Source organism: Peromyscus maniculatus, chromosome 4, assembly GCF_049852395.1.
Source record: "Peromyscus maniculatus bairdii isolate BWxNUB_F1_BW_parent chromosome 4, HU_Pman_BW_mat_3.1, whole genome shotgun sequence".
Taxonomy (NCBI): Eukaryota; Metazoa; Chordata; class Mammalia; order Rodentia; family Cricetidae; genus Peromyscus; species Peromyscus maniculatus.
Window position 1 is genome coordinate 22,324,208 of NC_134855.1, and position 22,920 is coordinate 22,347,127.

The 22,920-nt window shown below is 38.3% G+C and overlaps 1 protein-coding gene across 5 annotated transcripts in view; it reads left to right on the top strand.

The window, feature by feature from the left end:
• Nucleotides 1-22,920, top strand: part of Kynu (kynureninase) — a 139,115-nt gene that overhangs the window by 91,295 nt on the left and 24,900 nt on the right. Inside the window, exon 11 of one of the 5 annotated variants that reach the window (XM_076569378.1) lies at nucleotides 2,906-8,258. The exons of 3 other annotated variants lie outside the window; for them this stretch is intronic. In XM_076569378.1, the coding sequence (XP_076425493.1) occupies nucleotides 2,906-2,987 (82 nt within the window). In that variant the 3' untranslated portion in view covers nucleotides 2,988-8,258. One more of the 5 variants, XM_076569379.1, reaches the window with a different exon arrangement.

Genomic DNA, 22,920 nt, shown 5'->3' on the forward strand with positions numbered 1-22,920 from the left:
ATTGTATCTATACCAAGAATTTTAGTCCCTTTTTTGTTAGAAAGTGCTTGTTGGACCTTGTCCATAGCTAATGATATAAGATATTTCTGAGGAGTTTGTGCATGAAAAGAATGAAAATATTAGAGGGCATAGGCAATCTACTGTGGAAAGGTCAGAACTCAAGCAATCTCACCACCTTCTAGTTCAACATCACCCTTTCTCAGAGCAACGTCACATTTTAACCTCTCCTACTTAATAATTATGATATATTAGGACTGCTATGAATGAATTACATATTGGGAATCCCTCAATAGATATTTCAGGTGGATTGCAGCTCAATCTACAAAGTTAATAACTGCCATGGGAATATATTTTAATTTAAATTCTTTGAACGTTTCAAATGTAAGTCTTGTATTTACATCACTGCCTTCCCTTCCTTTACCCTCCAATTCTTCACATGCCCCCCATGTTTTTTTACCTACTCACTCATTATTATTGCTATATATACGTATATATACATAGCCTACTGAGTCCGTTTAGTGTTGCTCATACATGTATAGGTTTAGGGCTGACCACTCAATATTGGATAACCTGTCAGGGGGCTTTGTCGCAAGAGAAAACTAATTCTCCCTCTCTCAGCAGCCATTATTTATCTACAGTTCTACATCTGGAGGTCTCCCTCCCATATCCACACTGGCATGTTAATTGGGGTTGTCATCACGCACATCTTGCTCTGTTGTTGATATATCAAATTGGGGCTTGGCTCCCCACAGTCAGTTGTTCTTTGCATTTTGACCAGTTGTGTCTTTCTTTCTATATGGATCTCCATGCACTACAAAGAGAATTTTCTTTGATGAAGGGTGAGGGTTTACTCTTATCTGAAGGTATAAGGATACCTGGGTGGGACTATTGGTTGTTGCCCTCTCTTGGTAGCTTATTTAATAACATCGCTAGATACCATGAGAGCTAGTCCTCAGGGACGGGCTTTCTAAGTCCATTCCAACTTGATTCTTTCAAGTACTATATCTGAAGTGGTTTCTTCACCAACAGGTCTTACTTTCAAGTTCTGGGAGGCAACTGAGACAACAGCAGTAGCTGAAATTGTTTGGAAAGTCTTTCGGACCCTCCTGAACAAAAACTTGAAGGGAGGTTTCCTATGGCTGGTTCTCAAGGGGGAACATTACCACTCCATGTGGTATAACTTCACTTAATATATATGTGTATATATTGTACATGCCTTTCTAAGCAAACATAAAAAAATATGAAAGGAGTCTTTTAATTGCAAAGGCTTAATAATCAGAAATGTTTGGCAAACAGCAGTGTTCAAATGACCTTGACTTTGTGTTAGCTTTACAAATGTCACCTTTCTATTTCATATGGTCCATGATAATGTATAATGTTTGCCCTTTTGATTTAGGAATTCCAATAATACCTGAATTCTATGAAAAGTTTTATTTTTTTCTGCAAGATCCCATGGCTGTAATTCAATATTCAGCACCCAACCTACTTTTATGAAAATGGATATTCTGCTTTGATTGGATGTGCAGAAAGATGATTTCTGCTCACAATGTTAACCTTAGTCAGTGAGATCCTAGTGCTCAATGTTGTTGTCCCTTATTTGCACTCTGATTCAGCAGATCTCCAAACACCCCCATTATGTTTGATCTCCTGAAATGTTCATTTCTCTTGGAATAAATTTGTGAGCATTTTAATTGGCCCAGAATGATGCCGACTGATAATTTTGATGCGAATTCTCTAATTTCTAATTCGTGTCAACACATTTTCATAACAACTTACAGTCATTTGATTGAAGATTTTAAATATAGATGACATTTTAAAAACTTTATTAAGGGCTTTCCCCCTCTTTATTGCTACAGATAGTTTGCAAGTTAAAACAGTCTGTCTAACTTAGTGAATGGTTACAACAAATTTTAGATCTCAGAAGCACAGGTTAGTATCATTGTTTCAGCACTTATTATGCACATAAAATGATTCTCAGAGAAGTCCAGTGAAGAATAAACATATGCATGAAAATGTCCTACCAAAAGACTTAACAAAACATATAAGCTTATACCATGCTTCACCCAACATCGATTTGATGTTTCCTATATCTACATACATCCAGAGACATGCCCCAAACCTTATCTAAAATGGAAACCTTGCTTTAGTTTCTTAGTGATCCCTTCTGACTCACTACTTACCAAAGCCTCTGTTGCTTCTGCATAATGCCTCCATATGCAAATGCTCCTATAACAAAGAGGAGAGGTTGCAGAGGAAGGTGCAAGTGTAGGACTAGTTCAGCCCTGGAGATAATTTTAACCACACATTCTTGGAAGAAAAAATTTCCATGGCTAGCCATTATTATCATCAAATTGCAAATTGTGAGTTTCTCATTATGCAAATAGTACCCAGTGTTGAACACAATACAGTGATGTAAGAAAACAAAGATTTTCCTACAAGAAAAGATGTTCACTCATCAACCACCCTCATAAAATTAGTCCTCACTTGAACATCCTTCCTCAACTAAATTGGCATCCAATTCTGTAAATTACTTTGTGTAGTTTCATCATAAATAAGAGAAGATACAGCAAAAGCATACTGAATATTAAAAGTAAGATCTTTCCAGAGAGTCACAATGTGAATAAAGTTGAAAAACTGTTGATTCCTAATCATGGGCAAGAATATGCCATAGTTAGAGCTGCTAGCATAGATAGTTGAAGAAATCTGATAATAATCTTAAATCAAATAACTGAAATATTAAGGATTTTAGAGAAAATAATTGTTAAAAAATCTCTAAGATCCTTTGTAAAGAGTTAAACCTTGTATAAAGGGGATTGTATTTTACCACCATCATTACTGACTCAAAATACAGACCAAAAATAAACAATGGATGTATTGTTTGTTCTTTTCAAAATTTGTTTTCTAGGGCTGGAGGAATGACTCAGCAGCTAAGAGCACTGGCTATTGGTTCAGAGGATCCAGATTCGAATACCAGCAGGTGCACATGATTCACAGCTGTTGGTAATTCGAATCCCAGGTGACTCCCCCACCCTGTTCTGGCCTCTGAGGTCATCAGATCCACATGTGGTGCACAGATATACATGCTCAAAAAGCACCAGTACATATGGAAATTAAAAACAAAATAATTATTTCAAATGGTATCATTTCTATTTCAAATTTATCAGATTCTAAACTGAAACTTTTCATAATTTTCAACTTCATAATTTTTTATCTATTTATTTTTGTTTCACATATATGAGTGTTTGTCAGTGCTACATATGAGTGCCTAGTAGCTACAGAGGCCAGAAGAGGGCATTAGATCACCTGAAATTGGAGTTATAGATGGTGGTAAGCTGCCATGCAGGTGCGGGGAACTGAACTTCAGTTCTCTGCAGGAACAGCCAGTGCTCTTAACTGATGAGCCATCTCTCCGGTATTTTCATGTACTTATTTTAAGGTAACACTTCAATAGATACTTAAATACTTTCTCCATTACATTTAAAATTTATTTCAAAAGATATTTGCTCAGTTTGTCATCAAAGGATAAAGAATTCCAGTGTCTTTACATACATATGTGTGTTGTGGAAGTATAAATATGTACAGATATTAATTTGTATTTCCAACTCAATAATTAAATATGGCAAAGCTTACTATGTATCTTATTCCTACCCGAGTACCCATCTAAGTTCTCAGTGCTTAGTCATGTAAATGGAATAATACTGAGTGGGTTAAAATGAAGCATAAATACAACCTGCAAGTATTTTTATGCAAAAGCCTCATTTTTCTTTGACTAAAAATAGATTTCTTTCTCATATAGTGTGTCTTGAATTGTGTTTCCCCTTGCTCTACTTTCCTAGTTCCTTTTCAAACTCCCCCTCCCCAATCTGAATTTACTCTCTTTCTATCTTTCATAAGAAAACAGATTCCCAAGAGATACTAATATAATAAAAACAAGATAAAACTAACACATTGGAATAGGACAAAACAAGCAATATAAGAAAAAGAACCCAAGAGAAGTCACAAGAAACAGAGACCCACTTGTTTCCACACACAGGAATCCCAGAAAAACACTAAACTGAAAGCCAATATATATAATGGAATCTATAAGGTAAAAAAGAAAGAAGAAAAAATATACATAAATAAAATTTAAAAAATAAGATACTTTTTTTTTAAAAAAAAAGGAAAAACGCTGACATCATATTATGAGACAGGGAACATCCAAAGCTGATGCTGACTTTGTTTTCTGATGGCCATCTACTGCTGGACATGCAGCCTACCATTAAGAGTAGTTTATTCCCCAGTAAGATTCCCTTGCATGTAGTTGAAAGTTTTCCTGTATCCTGGCCTGCTGGTGGTCCCGCCAAATCTCTCCCACTTGCGTCCCCCAAGTAAGTACACAGAGGCTTATATTAATTAAAACTACTTGGCCCTTAGCTCACGCTTATTGCTGACTAGCTCTTACATTTAAATTAACCCATAATTCTTATTAATGTTTAGCCACATGGCTCAGTACCTTTTCTCAGTTCTGCCTTGTCATCTTGCTTCCTCTGTGTCTGGCTGGCAACTCCTGACTCAGTCTTCCTCTTCCCAGAATTCTCCTTGTCTGCGTATCTCACCTATACTTCCTGCCTGGCTACTGACCAATCAGCATTTTATTTATCAACCAATCTGAGCAACACACATTCACAGCATGCAGAATGGCATTCCACAGCACTTGGAGGAAACGAAACTTTCATTTAGAAGTGGTTATCTGTAGATGTAACCAACCGTCTTATTAGATAAGAAACAAAGAACCAATGCAAAGAAGAAAGCCAAGAGATCAGAGCTAAGAGCCTTACCCTGCAGCTAGCCTCTTCAGCCAAGAGACCTCTCTGAAAAAGACCTACTTCCTGTGTGTTTGTCTTTATTTAGTCTTTCTGTTCTGCCTTCTCATTGGTTGTAAACCCAAACACATGACTGCCTTGTCATTGCCTGTCTGTAGAGACTTCCAGGTCTTCTATGGTATTGAGATTAAAGGTGTGTGTCTCCAATGCTGGCTGTATCCTTGAACACACAGAGATCTACCTAGCTCTGCCTTCCAAGTGCTGGGATTAAAGGTGTGTGCCATGAATGCCCAGCTCTGCTATAGCTTGCTATTAGCTCTGACCCCCCGGGCAACTTTATTTATTAACATACAATTAAAATCACATTTCAGTACAAATAAAATACCACCATAGTTATCAATTGGAGAGTGATTCTGGGTTAGGGTGCAGACCCATGAAGGCCCTATGTATGTTGTTTCAATCTCTGTGTTGGTACTGATGATTTGTTTTCTTGGTGTCCTCTATCACCTCTGACGCTTGAACTCTTTCTGCTCTTTCTGCCTTCTCTTCAAGAGGGTTCTGTGAACACTAAGGGGAAGGATTTGATTGACCCATCCCATTTAGGAATGTATCCCAAGGTCTTTTATTCTCTGCATATTGTCTGGCTGTGGGTCACTGTATTTGTTCCCATCTGCTGCTGGAGGAAGCTTGGCCATGATGGCTGAGCAAGGCACTGATCTACAACTATAGTAGAATATCATTAAGAGTCATTTTATCCCTCCCCACTTTTTTTAGACCATTAGTACTTAGTATTTCCCAAGGTCCCTTAGATAGCTAGTCTCAGGTCCTTGAGCCAATCAGCATCAGGTATGAGTTCCATCTTGTGAGTGAGCCTTAAGTCAAAATAGATATTAGTTGGCTATTCCTAGAAGTTTTGTGCCACCATTGCATTAGCATATCTTGCAGGTAGTATACCATTGTAGACCAAAGGGTTTATGGCTGGCTTGATGTTTACATTTCTCTTTTGATAGCATAGAGTACCTTCCTGCACCCAAGACTCTAGCACCTAGGGGTGAAGACTCTATGTAGGCAACAGCTCGATTTCTTTTTTTACTGTATTAGGTTTCCTAAAATATATACATGTATGAAGGTGATCTAAATGAAATCACCAAATAATCAAGAGACAGAGTGACAACTGGATATTTCTTGTTACTAAATGAAGCTTCCAGTAGCAGGATTGGGTTACATCTAATTGCGTTATTTGAAAATGGGTTCCAATGGGAATCCACAAATAACCCAGATTGTTGCAAAGACTATAGTTTCCTCTTCACAAACTGATGGCAAGCCCATACTGCTGAAGATAATGTTTATACAACTCATTGGACATAGAGAAATCGAGCAGGATTAAAACAGGTGGATGAAGTGGAGAGGGAGAGCGAAGGAGGGGCAGGAAGGAATATGGGGAGAGATAGTTTTGATAGCTAGCTTTTTTATTTTTTTATTTATTTTTTTTTTGTTTTTTTTTTTTCGAGACAGGGTTTCTCTGTGTAGCTTTGCGCCTTTCCTGGAGCTCACTTGGTAGCCCAGGCTGGCCTCGAACTCACAGAGATCCGCCTGCCTCTGCCTCCCAAGTGCTAGGATTAAAGGCGTGCGCCACCACACCCGGCTCTAGCTTTTTTAAAGCTCTTTATATAATTTTGGATATTAGCACTCTGTCAGATGTGTAGTTGGTAAAAATCTTTTCCTGTTCTATAGGCTGCCCCTTTATCTAAATGAGAGTGTCTTTTGGTGTATAAGAGCCTTTCAGTTTCATGAAGTTATAAATTATTTATCTTAGGGACTATGCTAACACTTCTCTGTTCAGAAAGTCTTCTCCTATGCCAATGAGTTCAAAGATATTGCCCACGTTCTCTTCTATCAGGTTCAGTTTATCTGGTTTCATGTTGAGGTCTTTGATTCATACAGAGTGATAAGGATAGATCTCTTTGGATTCTTCTACATGCAGCTGTCCAGTTTGACCAGCACTAGTTGTTGAAGATACTTTCTATTTCAAGTGTATATTGCAGCTTCTTTATCAAATATCAGGTGTGTGTGTGTGTGTGTGTGTGTGTGTGTGTGTGTGTGTGTGTGTGTGTCTTCAATTCTATTCCACTGATTGATGTATCTGTTTTTGCACCAATTCAATGCTGTTTTTAGTACAATAGCTCTGTAGTACAACTTGAAATTAGGGATGGTGAAACCTCCTGCGGTTCTTTTATTATTCAGAATTGTTTTTTTAGTTATCCTGGGGTTTTTTTTTTCATATGAAGCTGAAAATTGCCCTTCCAAGATCTGTGAAGAATTGTGCTGGAATTTTGATGGGGATTGTGTTGAATCTGTAGATTACCGTGAAAACCTCTTTATTAATATAAAATGTTCTTGCTGTATAGTCTAGGCTGGTGTTGAACTTGTGATCCTTCTGCCTCAGTGCAGGCATTACAGCTGTGTGTCACTGAGAAGAGCACTCAAGAAAGTAAACATTCTTTCTGATGGAAATTAAAAAATGTTATAGTTCATTTGGGAAGATACCACTTAAACAATCATTGTAATTGATTTAAATGACAGACAACACCAAGGTAGAATATGTGTCCCAAGCCAACTTGTAAGTAATGGCTGGTGTTGCCATTGAAGTGAAGACTCGTAACTAACTTGGGGCTGCTTGGTCTAACCTCAGACCAGGGGAGGAAGAATGTAAAGCATCTATTCCCCTGTCAAACAGAATGCAATATTAACTACATGATTACCTTTATCCAGTTATCTATAAGAGAGAGTCACTCCACAAATTCCATCCATTTAAGGAGGAATAAAAGGAACAAAGAATTGTTTAAATGACATTCCTTAAGTTTATATCAAGGGACTCTTTTCTTTTTATTCCGTTCACTGGCACCTTTATGGAAGTGTTATTGGCTTAACATTTTAAACCTGCCTCACTATAATCAGATTGCCCTTTATCCTCATTCTTTAATATTTTAGAAAGTATAAGCAATAGTAAAATCAGGATTATTTTAAGTTACCAGTTCTGAACAAGTTAGTTACATCTGTCCTCAGAGTTAGGCCTCAACTTGTAAGTATATGGGAGTCCAAAATCAGACATGTTTCTTTCAGAAAATTTACCTATGGAATCATGATATATAACCAACTCTGTTTTTGCTCATAAATTATTAAGATTTAAGATCAGTCATTACAAAATTATTATTTCCCTCAATGGCAAGGTGGTGTGTGTATGAGAGGGGGGGGAGAGTAGCTAAGCTTATCCAGAAAACTGGAGGTCAAAATTTGGTGTTTCCTTCTGTCAATCTTCAACCTTATTTTTTTTCATCATTCCTTTCCCCCAACTCCTCCAAAATCCTTCCCACCTCACTAACTACTAATTCTCTCTCTCTCTCTCTCTCTCTCTCTCTCTCTCTCTCTCTCTCTCTCTCTCTCTCTCTCTCTCTCTCACTCTCTCAAAAATGAATGCATAAATGAAAACAAACACAAAACCAATAAGACCAAAAAAATACCAAAACAAAAAAAGAAGTGCACAAAATTTATGAAGTTCATTTTGTGTGGATCAACTACTTCTGGGCATGAGGCTTGCCTAGGAGTGTAGTTAATATACCCATGACACCCCAATGGAGAAAACTATTTTTCCTTTTTCCAGAAGGTACCAAATGCAAATAGATTATTGGCTAGGGGCATGAATTTGTGTCTACTTCTCCTTCTCAGTGATGGGCTTTTGGTTGATTTGAATCTGCGCAGGTGTGTGCATGCTATTACCATCTCTGTGAGTTCATATTTCCATCAGTCCTATTGTGTCTAGAAGACACTGTTCCCTTGGAGCTGTCTACCACCTCTGAATCTTACAGTCTTTTAACCTCCTCTTTCACATAGATCTCCAATCTTTCATGGGAGGGGTTTGATAATGACATCCCAACTGGGTCTGAATGCTCCAAGTCTCTCACTCTCTGGGTATTGTCCATTTGTGGGTCTCTGTATCAATTGCTATCTAGTGCAAGAAGCTTCCTTGATGAGGGTTGAGTGATACACTGATCTATAGACACAGCAATATGTCATTAGGAGTCATTTTATTGCTATGTTCCTTTATCAGAATAATAGTAGTAGGTTTACCACTAGGATCCCTGACCTACCTTGTCTCCAATTTTTGGCCACATTAACAGTGTCAGACATGAAGTTTATCTCATGGAGTATACCTTATATATAATAAAGATTGCTTACTCCCATAACATTTGTGCCACTATTACACTAATATATCTTCTAGACATGTCTCTATTGTAGGTCATAAGACTTGAAACTGGATGACATTATTACTTTTCTCCTCTGGTATCAAACAGTACTTTCCAACACAATGAATAATACTACTTAGTAGGGACAAAGCTTCTAGTTAGGCACAAGCTTGAACTCCCCATGTTCAATGACATAAGTAGAATCTTCAGCAATAAGGCAATACTGTCGGGTTGTAGAGATAATATACTAGAGCTCACTGATTTGGCTAGACTGGTTGACCAGTGAGACCCCTGGAATCTACCTGTCTCCTCCTACCTAGGCTGGGGCTACAGGCTTATAGCCTTATAGGAATTTTTTTAATGGTTGCATGGCTGTCCATGGTCTGGGCCTTGTCATACTAATTATTTTATTATTATTATTATATCATTATCATTGTTGAGATTATAATGTAATTATAAAATTCTTCCTTCCCTTTCCTCTCTCCAAATCTTCCCAAATACTCCTCCCTAATTTCCTTCAAGTGGCCTTTTTATTCACTAACTGTTGTTCATATATATATGAATATTCATATATATATATATATATGTATATATATATATATATATATATACCTAAATATAACTTTTTGGTTCATATAATGTTACTTGTATGTATGTTTTTAGTGCTGAATGTTTGGCATTGGACAACCCATTGGTATGCAAGTGTGGGGCAGACCACTCCTCCCATGACCAGTTTATTCAGTTTCTTATAGTTATTTTTGTAGGGTTAAGGCCTTGTGGGCTTTTTCCCATCCAGTTTAACATGTTTATTAGTGTTCTCCTTGTTCAGCTCATGTTTGGCCATCCATGTTGGTGAGAATTTATGGGTGTAGCTTCTGATATTACTAGTAGACACAATCTCACAACAAACACCTTGATCCTCAGGCTCTTAAAATGTTCCCATCCCTTCTCCCACAATGTCCCCTGTGTCTTAGGAGCAGGATCACTTTGTATAGAGGTGCCCATTGGGATTGGGTTCCATAATATTGTGTTTTGATTGGTTGTGATTTTCTGTAGTGGTCTCTATCTGTTGCAGAGAGAAGTTTCCTTGATGAGGGCAAAGACTACATTTACCTGTAGGTACAAAGACTAATTTTTATACACTGTTGCTAGAGATTATGTGCATTTAGTAAATTAGTTGTTGTAGATTCTCCTCCAATAACCATGATTTCACTAGCACTGAGTAATTAGCTAGGTCCAGTACCAGCCATTGTTTTCCACTCACAGATATATCAGACTTTTATATGGGTGCTAGGTATCTGAACTCAGCTTATTATTCTTGTGCTTCAAGAACTTTACCCACTTAACCTTCTCCCCAGCCTCAGCAGTTTTATTGTGTGAAATTTCCAAATAACTTTCCCATATGGTAAATTTAAGCTGTTACGATAAAAATAACTTATTTGTACTAAGGTGTGATCACAATTAAAAATAAATTTGATTAATCATTTTGTTTTCTTTCTACTAAGGAAATAAATAATACCAGCTGTTAAAGGAAGCTAAATAGTAATTATCCACATTATAAGATCCTTGAGGCCCTTCTTGCTAGCGCATCAGTCTTCACTGATAATGATGACATAATCATTATTTTGGGAACGGTGAAGTCCTTTGGAACCTCACATTTTATTTTATGCTCTAAAACTGCAGTCTAGGGTCTCAGAAGGAACATAGGGTCAATGATCCTTTCAGACTTGAAAAGTAAAACTTGTCAAAGAGCTTCAGCTCGTGTGTTAATTACTTCAAATTCTGAACAGAAAATGACCTTTGAAATCTGCAGGGTTTTTTTTTTCTAAAATTTTATATAGTATTATCTAGAAATTGCTTGCATCCCCCACCCCCAGCTCTCTAAGATTGCCAAAAGAGCTGGGGTAGAAATCTGCTACGAGGATACACACACCTGGTCTGTGGGCAGCTTGGGAAACGACCTCATCACTCACAGACCCAGGGCATGCTGGTATGTTCAAGACTTTCTGAATACAGTTCTTGAAACAAATGGCTGACCTACAGGCTCTAGTTTCTCTTTGCCTACTTGTGTTTTGTAAGAAGAAGGAATTTGCTTGGGTGGTAATTACTCATTTACCTGCTACTTTCATGGCCTTATGTAGATACGGTGTGCCTTTGGTTTGCATAACATTTTCTGTTTCAATCAGTTTTGGTTGATGTCTCAGAAACTTAACATAGCAATTTAGGCAGGTGATATGTTCTTTTTTCTTTTTTTTAAATAAAGGGTTTATGATCCTAGTAAGATTTCACCATAATCTCTCCAATATAAAGTTGATTGTAAATTGAAACTTCTTAATTCTGAATTACTTGAGTAAGGGGCATTATGCTATTAATCTCTCCTTTATAATCCAGAATGCTCAGTGAAAAAAATTAATGTATGTTCCTTTCTTTCTTTCTTCCTACCATAATAGACAAACCAGAGTTTAGCATATGGAGACATTTATACTCTGAAAATTATTCTGAAGGGGTGTGAGTTGCAAAGTGCTGACAAATTAAATATGCATTTCCATATGCTTCTAAAAAGATCAAATGTATCTGTGAGAGCTATCTACATAAATCCTTCATGAGTTTGGTTCAACACGGATGCCCAAAATTTGAGTACTTTCAAAAGTCTCAGGCTGAGACATCTTTTTCCTGTTCTTGTACTCAGGACGTCAATATTATTTCAAAGGATTATGCAGCAACATTTCAAGATAATAAAAGACTTCAAGAAAGTATATTCAGAAAAATTTCAAACATTTTTGAAAATAATGTTTTATTCCAAAATATTGATTCAGCTCTTATAAGAACAACATAATATTCTGAAATGTCAGTAAACAATAATTTTTATTAACTAACAGTTATCAACTTAGGACATATGTTTGTATGACTGCGCTTATCATACTGCTAGCTCACTGGCCACATTTGAATGAGTCTCATGCAAAATGAGACTTAAAGAGGTAGCTGAATATGTGACAGACCAAGAAAGCATGGATGGGCAAATGAGAGGAAGAAAATGGGTTGATCTCAGCACTGACTCCTCAAACTCCTTTGCAGGGACATGTTAGACAGTTGATGTAGAACTAAACACAGCAGTGGTGAGGAGGTGAATAATTTCAGAAAACAGAAACTTATGACCACCTCAATGCCATGCCATATCAAGCTTGATAGCAGGCCAGCTTGGGGGCTGGTCGCTAGTTTCAGAAGAGGAACCAAAATTTGTAGACCCAACCAATCCATGGTGCTTCTTTGCAGGAAGTATCTTCTTTGTCATGGGGACTCTCAAGCCCGAGTCTGTTTTTGTCACACAACCACACTTTCACCTTTTTGCCAATATTCTGAATAACCAATGACTGAATTTAGGCATTCCTTGTGCCTTCTCTGGCTGTTTAATTCGTGTTTCATTATTTATGATTCCTTTCATTACTTTCCCAGCCATTGACTGCTCTGATCCCTCTGTGCTAACTGCCTTCTCTTGGTGCCTGAAAACCTGTTACTGCTGAGATACATTATCTCCTTGAAGTCTAACAAAACAGTGTCTGCTTCCTCTGTGTTTCTTCTTACTCTCACCATTGGTTTAGCAAAACAGTGGCCTGCTATGACATTGTGGCCAAAGAACATGACCTCATGACTTATGTACCTACCAGACCATGTCCAAATGTTACCCAACTAACTTCCCATGCCAGAACACAAAGTTCTAGTACATTAAAACAGGGGTTGTTTGCATTTGTCCATCCAAATTGGATTGTACATTTAAAGACTATCATGGGAGTATGCAAGAAACACTATGGCTTATGATAGATGAATAAATCTTAGAGCAATAAGAAATGATAGCCAAATGATTTGCAATTATTCATGAATAGAAGTTATGTTCATTGAACCACAGAAGAAGGTTACCTTACAATTTTAAATAAATATTGTCCATATTAAAGAAATATTTCTGTACATCCACTATATGGCAAGCAAAATTTAAGGTACATGGAATGTACCAACAAATAAGCAATCTTGCTTATCTCCATCAAGCTTATGCTTCTACTGGTGTACAGACCATGCTCATAATATAGAGCAATTGCATGCATGCTATAAATAAACAAGTCTTACAGGGGATTTAAAGAGTATCAAAGAAGAGGTTTATAGATGCACATTTTGTGGGAATGTTGACATGTCAAATTTTGAAAAAGTCTTCAAGAAAATACATCCCGAGTGCTAAAGAGTTAAAGGAATGAAAGTATTTATGAAGTTCTTCTGAAGAGAGTTGCAAGTAGAGGAAATACTTTATCCAAGGCTATAATGTAAGAGCAGAACTTGAGTATTTGTGGGAAAGCAAGGATACTAGCATGATCTGAATAGATTGGATGGGATGAGAATAAATCGACACAATTAGATAGGTAAAAATCATTATATGTTAAAAATTTTAAATGATCATCAAAATTGATTCTTAGGTAGGGATAGAATGAATGATACCTTCAGCAATTCTTTTATTATATAGGATTGTTTTAGCTATCCTGACTTTTTTTGTTTTTTCATATGAAGTTTAGTATTGTTCTTCCAAGGTCTGTAAATAATTGTGTTGGAATTTTGATGGGGATTGCACTGAATCTGTAGATTGCTTTTGGTAAGATACCAATTTTTATTATGTTAATCCTATGGATCCATGAGAATGGGGGATATTTCCATCTTCTGAAATCTCCAATTTCTTTCTTCAAAGACTTGAGGTCCTTGTCATACAGGTCTTTCACTTCCTTGGTTAGAATTATCCCGGGATATTTTATACTGTTTGTGGCTATTATATAGGGTATTGTTTCCCTGATTTCTTTCTCAGCCTTTTTATCATGTGTTTATTTAAAATTGTAAGGTAAAATTCTTCTATGGTCCAATGAACATACTTCTATTCATAAACAATTACAGATCATTTGATGATCATTTTTTTAATTTCTCACAGATTTATTCATCTATCGTCAGCCATAGTGTTTTTCATATACTCAGCTGACAGTCTTTTAGATGTACAATCCAATTTGGATGAACAAATGTAAACATCCTCAGTTTAAATGTACTAGAATTCTGTGTTCTGCATGTGAAGTTAGTTAGGTAACATTTGGACCCAGTCTAGTAGGTGTGTAAGTCATGAGGTCATGTTCTTTCGCCACAATTTCACAGCAGGACATTGTGTCGATAAACAGTGGGTATAAGAAAAAACACAAAGGAAACAGATGTTCTTTTGTTAGGTTTCAAGTAGACAACACATCTGCTGGAAGTTTCCCTTGCATCAGGCATCTACTCTGCTCCTTAAAGCCTCCCTTTCCAGTCATCTCTCTCACCATTCTACCCTTCTGCCCACCTCCAACCTGATCCTTCAAGTTCCCATGCCTGCCCACCCCCAATTCAACTAGGAGATCTCCTCTATTTCTCCTACCCTAGGAGATCCATGCCTCCCACCTTGGACCCTCCTTGTTACTTAGCCTCTCTGGATCTGTGAATTGTAGCATGGTTATCCTTTACTTTACAGTTAATATCTACTTATGAATGAGGACATACCATGTTTGTCTTTCTGGGTCTGTATTACTTCACTTGGTAATTTTTTTTTTTAGTTCTGTCCATTTGCGTTTAAATTTCCTGGTATCCTTGTTTTTAATAGCTGAGTAATACTTCATTGTGTAAATGGAATCAAATCAAAGACCCAGACATACATCCACACACCTATGGACACTTGATTTTTGACAAAGAATCGAAAACTATGCAATGGAGAAAAGAAAGCATCTTCAACAAATAGTGCTGGCATAACCAGATCTCGGCATGTAGAAGAATGCAAATAGACCCATATCTATCACCTTGCAAAAAACTCAAGTCCAAGTGGATCAAAGACTTCAACATAAATCTAGTTACACTGAAAGTGATAGAAGAGAAAATGGGGAATAGCTTTGGTACAGGAGACAACTTTCTGAATAGATTGCCAGTAACACAGACGCTCTCTTGAAACTGAAAAGCTTCTGTAAGGCAAAGTGTAGATGTAACCAACCGTCTTATTAAAATAAGAAACACAGAACCAATGTAAAAGAGAAAACCAAGGGATCAGAGCTCAGAGCTAAAATCTTACCTCCTACAGTGCTCCTAGCTTCCCCGAAAGAGAGCTACTTCCTGTTTGTCTGTCTTTAAATAGCCTTTCTGTTCTGCCTTCTCATTGGTTGTAAACCCAACCACATGACTGCCTCGTCACTGCCTATAAGTACCGCCCTCCAGGTCTTAAAGGCGTATGTCTCCAATGCTGGCTGTATCCCTGAACACACAGAAATCTACCTAGCTCTTCTACCAAGTGCTGGGATTAAAGGCATGTGCCGCCGCCGCCGCCACCGCCGCCGCCGCCACCGCCGCCGCCACGCTCTTGCTATGGCTCTAATAGCTCTGACCCCAGGGCAACTTTATTTATTAACATACAATTAAAATCACATTTCAGTACAAATAAAATACCACCATAGCAAAGGACACTGTCAAAGAACAAAATGGCTACCTACAGAATGGGAAAAGATTTTCACCAACCCCACATCCAAAGAGGACTGATCTCCAAAATATATGAATAACTCAAGAAACTAGACATTAAAAAAAACATATTTAAAAATGAGGTACTGATGTAAACAGAGAATTCACAAAAGAAGAATCTCAAATGACAGAGAAACACTTAAATGTTCATCATCCTTAGCCATCAGGGAATTGCAAATCAAACAACTCTGAGATTCCATCTTATACCTGTTAGAATGATTAAGATAATAAAAAAAAAACCCACTGATGACAGCTTATGCTGGAGAGGATATGGAGTAAGAGGAACACTCCTTCTTTGCTGGTGTGAGTGCAAATTTGTACAGATACTTTGGAAATCAATAAAGAAGTTTCTCAGAAAATTGGGAACCAATATATCTCAAGACCCAGTGATACCACTCTTGGGCATATACCCAAAGGATGCTCAATCATACCACAAGCACTCATGTTCAGCTATGTTCATAGCAGCTTTACTTGTAATAGCCAGAACCTGGAAACAACCTAGATGCCCCTCATCTGAGGAATGGATGAAGAAAATGTGGTACATTTGCACACCGGAGTACCACTCAGCTGTTAAAAACAAGGACAAGGACATCAAAAAATTTGAAGGCAAATTGATGGAACTAAAAAAAATAATAATCCCAAGTGAGGTAACCCAGACCCAGAAAGACAAACATGGTATGTACTCACTCATAAGTAGATATTAACTTTAAAATAAAAGATAATCATGCTACAATCCACAGACCCAGAGAGGCTAGGTAACAAGGAGGGCCCAAGAAGGGGATACATGGATCTCCCAGGGAAAGGGAAATAGAGGAGATCTCCTGGTTGGACTGGGATGGGTGGGCAGGGAACTTGAGGGATAGGGTTAAGGGTGGGAAGAAGGTAGAATGCTGAGAGAGATGACAGAAAGGGGGGCTTTAAGGAGTAGGGTAGAAGCCTGATGCAAGCAAAACTTCCAGGAGTCTACAAGGATGGCCCCAGCTAAGACTCCGGGCAGCAGTGGATGCATAGCCTGAACTGGCCATCCCTTGTGACAGGATTGGTGATTACCTTGCTTGTCATAAAAGAGCCTTCATCTGGTAACTGATGGAAGCAGATACAGAGAGCCATGGCCAAACATTGGGCCAAGCTCAGGGAGGGCCCCTGAGAAGAGGAAGGAAAGATTGTAGGAGCAAGGGGGTCAAGGACAATGCAGGAAAACCCACAGAAATGACTAGCCTACCTCATGGGAACTCACAGAGTCTGAAACAACAACCTGGGAGCCTGTATGGGATCAACCTAGGCCCTCTGCATGTATTCAACAATTGTGTATCTTGGTCTATTTGTGGGGCTCCTGGCAATGGGAGCAGAGTCTGTCCCTGGTGATTTGGCTGACTCTTGGGAATCTACTCCTCATCCTGGATTTCCTTGCCCATCCTGAACTCAGGGGGAGGTTCTTGCTCTTATAGCAGTTTAATATACCATTCTTTGCTGATGCCCATGGAAGGCCTGCCCTTTTCTGAGCCAATACAGAGGAGGGGTGGAGTGGTGGGGTGGAGGGGAGGTAAGGAGAGGCAGTGGGGGGAGAGAATAGAAGGCAGGTTGAAGTAATGATGTAAAATAAATAAATCAAATTTAAGAAAATGAAGGAGGGAGAGGGGTGGACTTTAGAAGTCCTTCTGGGGAGTTATCCCAGTGACCAGACTGCAAATGCTCAGAATTCAAAGAGGAGGCTAGCAGAGGAGGTCATGAAAGGTGCCAGGCTTCTGGATCTATGCTCTGAGATAGTTGGAAGACTTCATGAGTAATTCAAGAATGGAAACATATGTCTTCCTCAGGAAAAAGAACAAGTAATAGATGGTTCTCTCGAACAGAAGAGCCTGAAAGACTTGGGGACCAAGGTTTGGGAGACTGTAATGGCCTAGTTCAGTCTTTTGCAGTGGTCTTCAGGACTATATTCCTGGGTTGGGGCTGGGGTGGAAGCTGGGGGGCTTGTGGTGGCAAAACAGAAGACAAGGAGTGTATTCCCATCATTAACCTGGAATGCCTGGTCAAAGACACAAAATTCAAGTTTCTGGAAGAGATCCACCTGTTCTCACTGCCATCAAAGAGTCTAAGATTATTGGCAGGCTCTTGGCTGCATCCTTTAAGGAGGAGGGTTTGAAGATCATGCCAGTGAAGAAGCAGACTTAGTCTAGCCAGTGGACCAGGGTAAAGGCTTTGCTGCCATTGGTGACAACAATGGTCATTCAAAGCTACTCTCTTGGCTGTTTTGGAATAGCCAACAGATTGTGTCAATTATTGTCACCTACTGCGCTGCAGAACACTGAAACCTCTCTTCTCAGCTGCCTGAACTGGGTGGTCTTTCTGCCTTTCTCTGCCTCTGGTGACCTCTACAACTCACCTCTGTGACATCAACTTCTTCAGGAAATATGAGTGAAGACATGCAATTGTCAACTTCCTGTGCTTTATCATTTTGTGTAGCATCCCCCAGTGATACCACCAGTGACAGCATTGTCTTTTTATGTGGCTGAGGCCATGCTGTTATGTATGTAGGCCAAACTTCTTGGTCCATTCATCCACAAATGGGTATCCCAATTGTCCATATCTTGGCTGTTGTGAATAGCCTGTCATGAATACAGTGATCTCTTTGTAAAAAATATAAGGTCAAGCTGCCAACCATTTTCTACAAAAATAAGAACATGTAAAATTTGGTTTTGGTGAATATGTTTCTCATTTTTCTCCAATTAAAACAATCTTTGTGAAACTTTTGACTCCATGAAACTTGTTTAGTATATATATGTGTGTGTTTATACATATGTATGTATATTAATGTATCTGCATTTCTGTCACAGAAAATTCTGGACTGACAGACATTCTAACATATCCCCAACTGTTTTTTACAAATTGTATTTATTTTTAGTAATAAGCAATTATGATGCATCATATTGTAGTTTTGTTGTTTTTGTTTTTTTTCAATACTATAACATTTTGTTCAAATCAATACATTTTTAAAAGCCATGAAAGGAGTAAGACAATTGTGTTTAAGTTGTGATGGGGGAAAGGAAGGATAAGTTGTGAGAACAAGAAGCATAAATTCTGAATTCATGGGCATAAGATATGAAGTCAAAGGACATGACTGCAATTTTTCACTACATTTGTTCCTAAAGAAATTTGGATCTGACTGTATTATATTTTGGAATTTGCTCCAAGAGCAACTGAGTTTTTATAATAAACTACAAAGTCAAACAATTGCTTTGCTTGGTTTCAATGAGGTTTGGGGTGAAGGAAAGTAAAGGGTATAAAGTTTTTTAATTTAGTAAGTTAGATATTGATGTTAATTTGTTAAATTTCTGATCTGAGGATTCTAGCATTAATGTCTTCTTTAGAAGATCAAAGATGGGCCTGCGTTAATGGCACAGTGGTTAAGAGTGCTTTTGTGCTGGGCGGTGGTGGTGCATGCCTTTAATCCCAGAACTCGGGAGGCAGAGCCAGACGGATCTCTGTGAGTTCGAGGCCAGCCTGGTCTATGGAGTGAGTTCCAGGACAGGCACCAAAACTACACAGAGAAACCTTGTCTGAGAGAGAGAGAGAGAGAGAGAGAGAGAGAGAGAGAGAGAGAGAGAGAGAGAGAGAGAGAGAGAGAGAGAGAGAAGGAGAGAGAAGGAGAGAGAAGGAGAGAGAAGGAGAGAGAAGGAGAGAGAAGGAGAGAGAAGGAGAGAGAAGGAGAGAGAAGGAGAGAGAAGGAGAGAGAAGGAGAGAGAAGGAGAGAGAGAGAGCGTGCTTTTGTACCATCTTGAGGGTCACAGTTTGGATTCCAGATTCTGGTATCAAGGTGAGCATCTGGCAAACACATGATAGAAGCAACTCTGATGTCCTCTGCTGTCCTCTATGTGGATACACACAGCTAAAACAAATGCCGGAGAGTTTTGACCTCACTTTGTCATTCCTTATGTCCACATTTAAGCACCCTTGTGGTTTTCTCACACGGAGCATGATTGTGTTTCAGAAACACCCTTAACAAGTTGCAGCCATGCTTTCCATTGGTTTGCATTTATTTGCTGCTCTTTTTTTTAATGATGGTCAAAGAATTTTTTGGCTTTCTTCCAACACTTTCTTTTCCCCAATTCCTTTATTTTTTAAGAAAGCCATACTCTGTTTAATTTTTAATTTTTCATGAAAAAATTTTCAATGAAAACTTCAAATACCATGATACTGCATTTTATTTGTGATTGTTCAGTTCAATTTTAAGGAATCATTTGTGAGTCTGTTGTGTTGTTAGTTGATTACTAATATTATTGTAATTTTACTTCACTGGCTTTACATCTATTGATTGGTAGAGTGTATGCCAAAACGTCACTAGACTGCATCTCTTTAGTGCTCTGTTTTTTGTTGTTGTTGTTTTGGTTTTGGTTTTATTTGTTTATTTTCCTAATTCTAATTGGTGGACTCTGCTAGATTCTGTGTGATACATTTGGAGTCTGAATATCTTCTAAATAATTATATTTTTGTTTGTGTTCTATATCTTTGAAACCCTTTAAATAGTCCTGAGTCCATCTGTAAAAGCTTCAAGGTAGACTGTATGAGTGAAATTACTCAAGTTTACTAATTCAAGTGCCAAGAGCTGTTCTTTATTGTTCTGAGACAGAGTATCATGTCTGGCCTCAAATTTGTTATGCTTTGTAGCTGAGGTTGGTCTTGAACTCCTGATCCTTCTACTTCAATCTCTCAGTGTTGGAATTATAGGCATGTCCTGTCACACACAGCTAGGTCTATCCATTTTGATGTAAAATTACTAACAACCAGAGAAGTCAGGCAATGATGCTGGCGTGTTCTTTTTTTTTTTTTAAGATTTATTTATTTATCATGTATACAGTGTTCTGCCTGCATGTATGCCTGCATGCCAGAAGAGGGCATCAGATCTGATTATAGATGGCTGTGAGCCACCTGTGGGTGCTGGGAATTGAACTCAGGACCTCTGGAAGAACAGCCAGAGCTCTTAACCTCTGAGTCATCTCTCCAGCCTACTGGTGTGTTCTTAATCACCACTATTTTCTCAGATCAAGTCAACCAGCATCAATTGGCCAGTAAAGTAAAGGTTTCACTGTAGTGGTACTGGTATCTTGTTAATCATGGCTGATTCTTCAGCCCCAGAGATCAGAACCACAAATTGTTAACTCAAAATATCACACAAATAGCCATAGGAGTCTTTGTGTCCCTCTGAAACTTCACAAGCTCTTCCTTCTGCTTAGCTCTCAGCAGTTATCATAACTCACCAAGTGTTTGCAATAAATTATTTTTCTCCCCCCAAAGGTTCCAAAGTCCTGCCAAAAGCTTTCTGTGCTGGATGGTTTTACTTCAACTTGATACAAGCTCAAGTCATCTGAAAGGAGGGAACCTCAATATATTTTAAAAAAATGTTTTCATAAGTCCAGGTTGCAGGCAGGCCTGTAAGGCATTTTCTTAATTAGTGATTAATGGGGAGGATCCAACCCATTGTGTGCAGTGCCATGCCTGGGCAGTGGTCCTGGGTTCTATAAGAAAGGCTGTACAAACCATGAGGAACAGGCCTCCTGTAGCTGAAGTTTTCCTGTGCTTGCCTGGCACCATGGTCCCACAGCCACTTATAAAATTATAAAATTCCTGTGTCCTGGTCCGGTAACCACTCAGACCCAAGTAAGAACACAGAGGCTTATATTAATTAAAACTGCTCGGCCATTAGCTCAGGCCTACCATTGACTAGCTCCTACACTTAAACTCAGCCCATTTCTGTTAATCTATAAATTGCCATATGGCTTTACCTGTGTGTCATTACATGCTGCTCTCAGAATGGCAGGCTGGAGTCTCCTCACTCAGCCTTCCTCTTCCCAGAATTCTCCTTATCTGCTTATCCTACCTATACTTCCTGCCTGGCTACTAGCCAATTAGCGTTTTATTAAACCAGTGTACAAAAGCATTATCCCACAACACCCTCCATTGCCATTAGTTCCTGCCTCCAGATTCTTCACCAGCTTGAATTCCTGCTCTGACTTCTTTCAATGATGAATAGTGATATAGAAGTATAAGCCAAATAAACCCTTTGTTCCTCAACTTGCTTCCTGGTTGTGGTGTTTCACCACAGCAATAGATACCCTAAGACACTTCCTCAAAACACATGGTCAGGTCTGTCAAAGAATTACTCTATGAACTGGAACTAATTTCTTTCTTATTCAGGGTTTCTATTGCTGTAATGAAACACCATGACCAAAAGCAACTTGGGGAGGAAAAGGTTTATTTCAGTTTGCACGTCCCAATCATAATCCATCATGAAAGGAAGTCATGGACAGCAACCTGGAAACAGAAATCATGGAAGAGTGTTGCTTACTAGCTTGCCCACAGGACAATCTGTAGGGAGCGTTTTCTCAACTGAGGTTCCATCTTCCCAAGTGATCCTAGCTTGTGTTGAGTTGACTGAAAACTCATCAGCATACAACCTTTCCCCTTTCAAGTTCCCTTTTCTCCTCTCATGAGCCCCTTTTAATAGCATTACCCCCCCATTCACTCTCATATAAATACCACATACAAAAAAATTAGAAGGTATGGTGTGCATGTGAGAGAGAACATTCAGCATTTGTCTTTCAGAACCTGGGTCACCTCACTTACTATAATATTGTCAGTTCTATGCATTGTCATCAATATTTTATCATTTAATTTTTCTTTATAGTTAATAATATTCCAATGTGTGTATGTATCATATTTTCATTTTCTAGTCATCTTTAAATGTACAAATGAAATAATTTGATTTTTTCCTATTGTAAGTAGAAGAGTAAATATGTCTACAACTATCGCCATGATAAGTATGGAGTCTTTTGGAAAATGTTCAGGAGTAGTATTGCTATATTATATAATAGTTCTATTTATAGTTGTTTGAGAACATTTCAGAATGACTTCCAGAATGGCTGCACAAGTTTATACTCTCTCCAACAGTAAAGAAGGGCTCCTCTTTCTCCACGTCCTCAATAGCATATGTTGTCATTCGTTTTCTTGGTGATGACCACTTTGAGTTGAGTAAGATGGAATTTCAAAGTAATTTTAAGTATATTAGTTGGTCATTTGATTTTTTTTCTTTCAAGATCTGCCTGTTAAGATCACTGGCCCACTAATTTATTGGCAGATTTCTGTGGATGTTCATTCCTTTTTTGCAGGTTAAAAAAAAAATTATTCTAGATAGTAACCCCTTCTCTGAAGTATAGCTGGTAAAGATTTTCTCTCATCCTCTAGGCTGTCCAGCTGGTTCATAGTTTCTTTTAATGTGCAAACTCTTGCTAATCTGATGTGATCCTATTGTAAATTATAGAAGATAC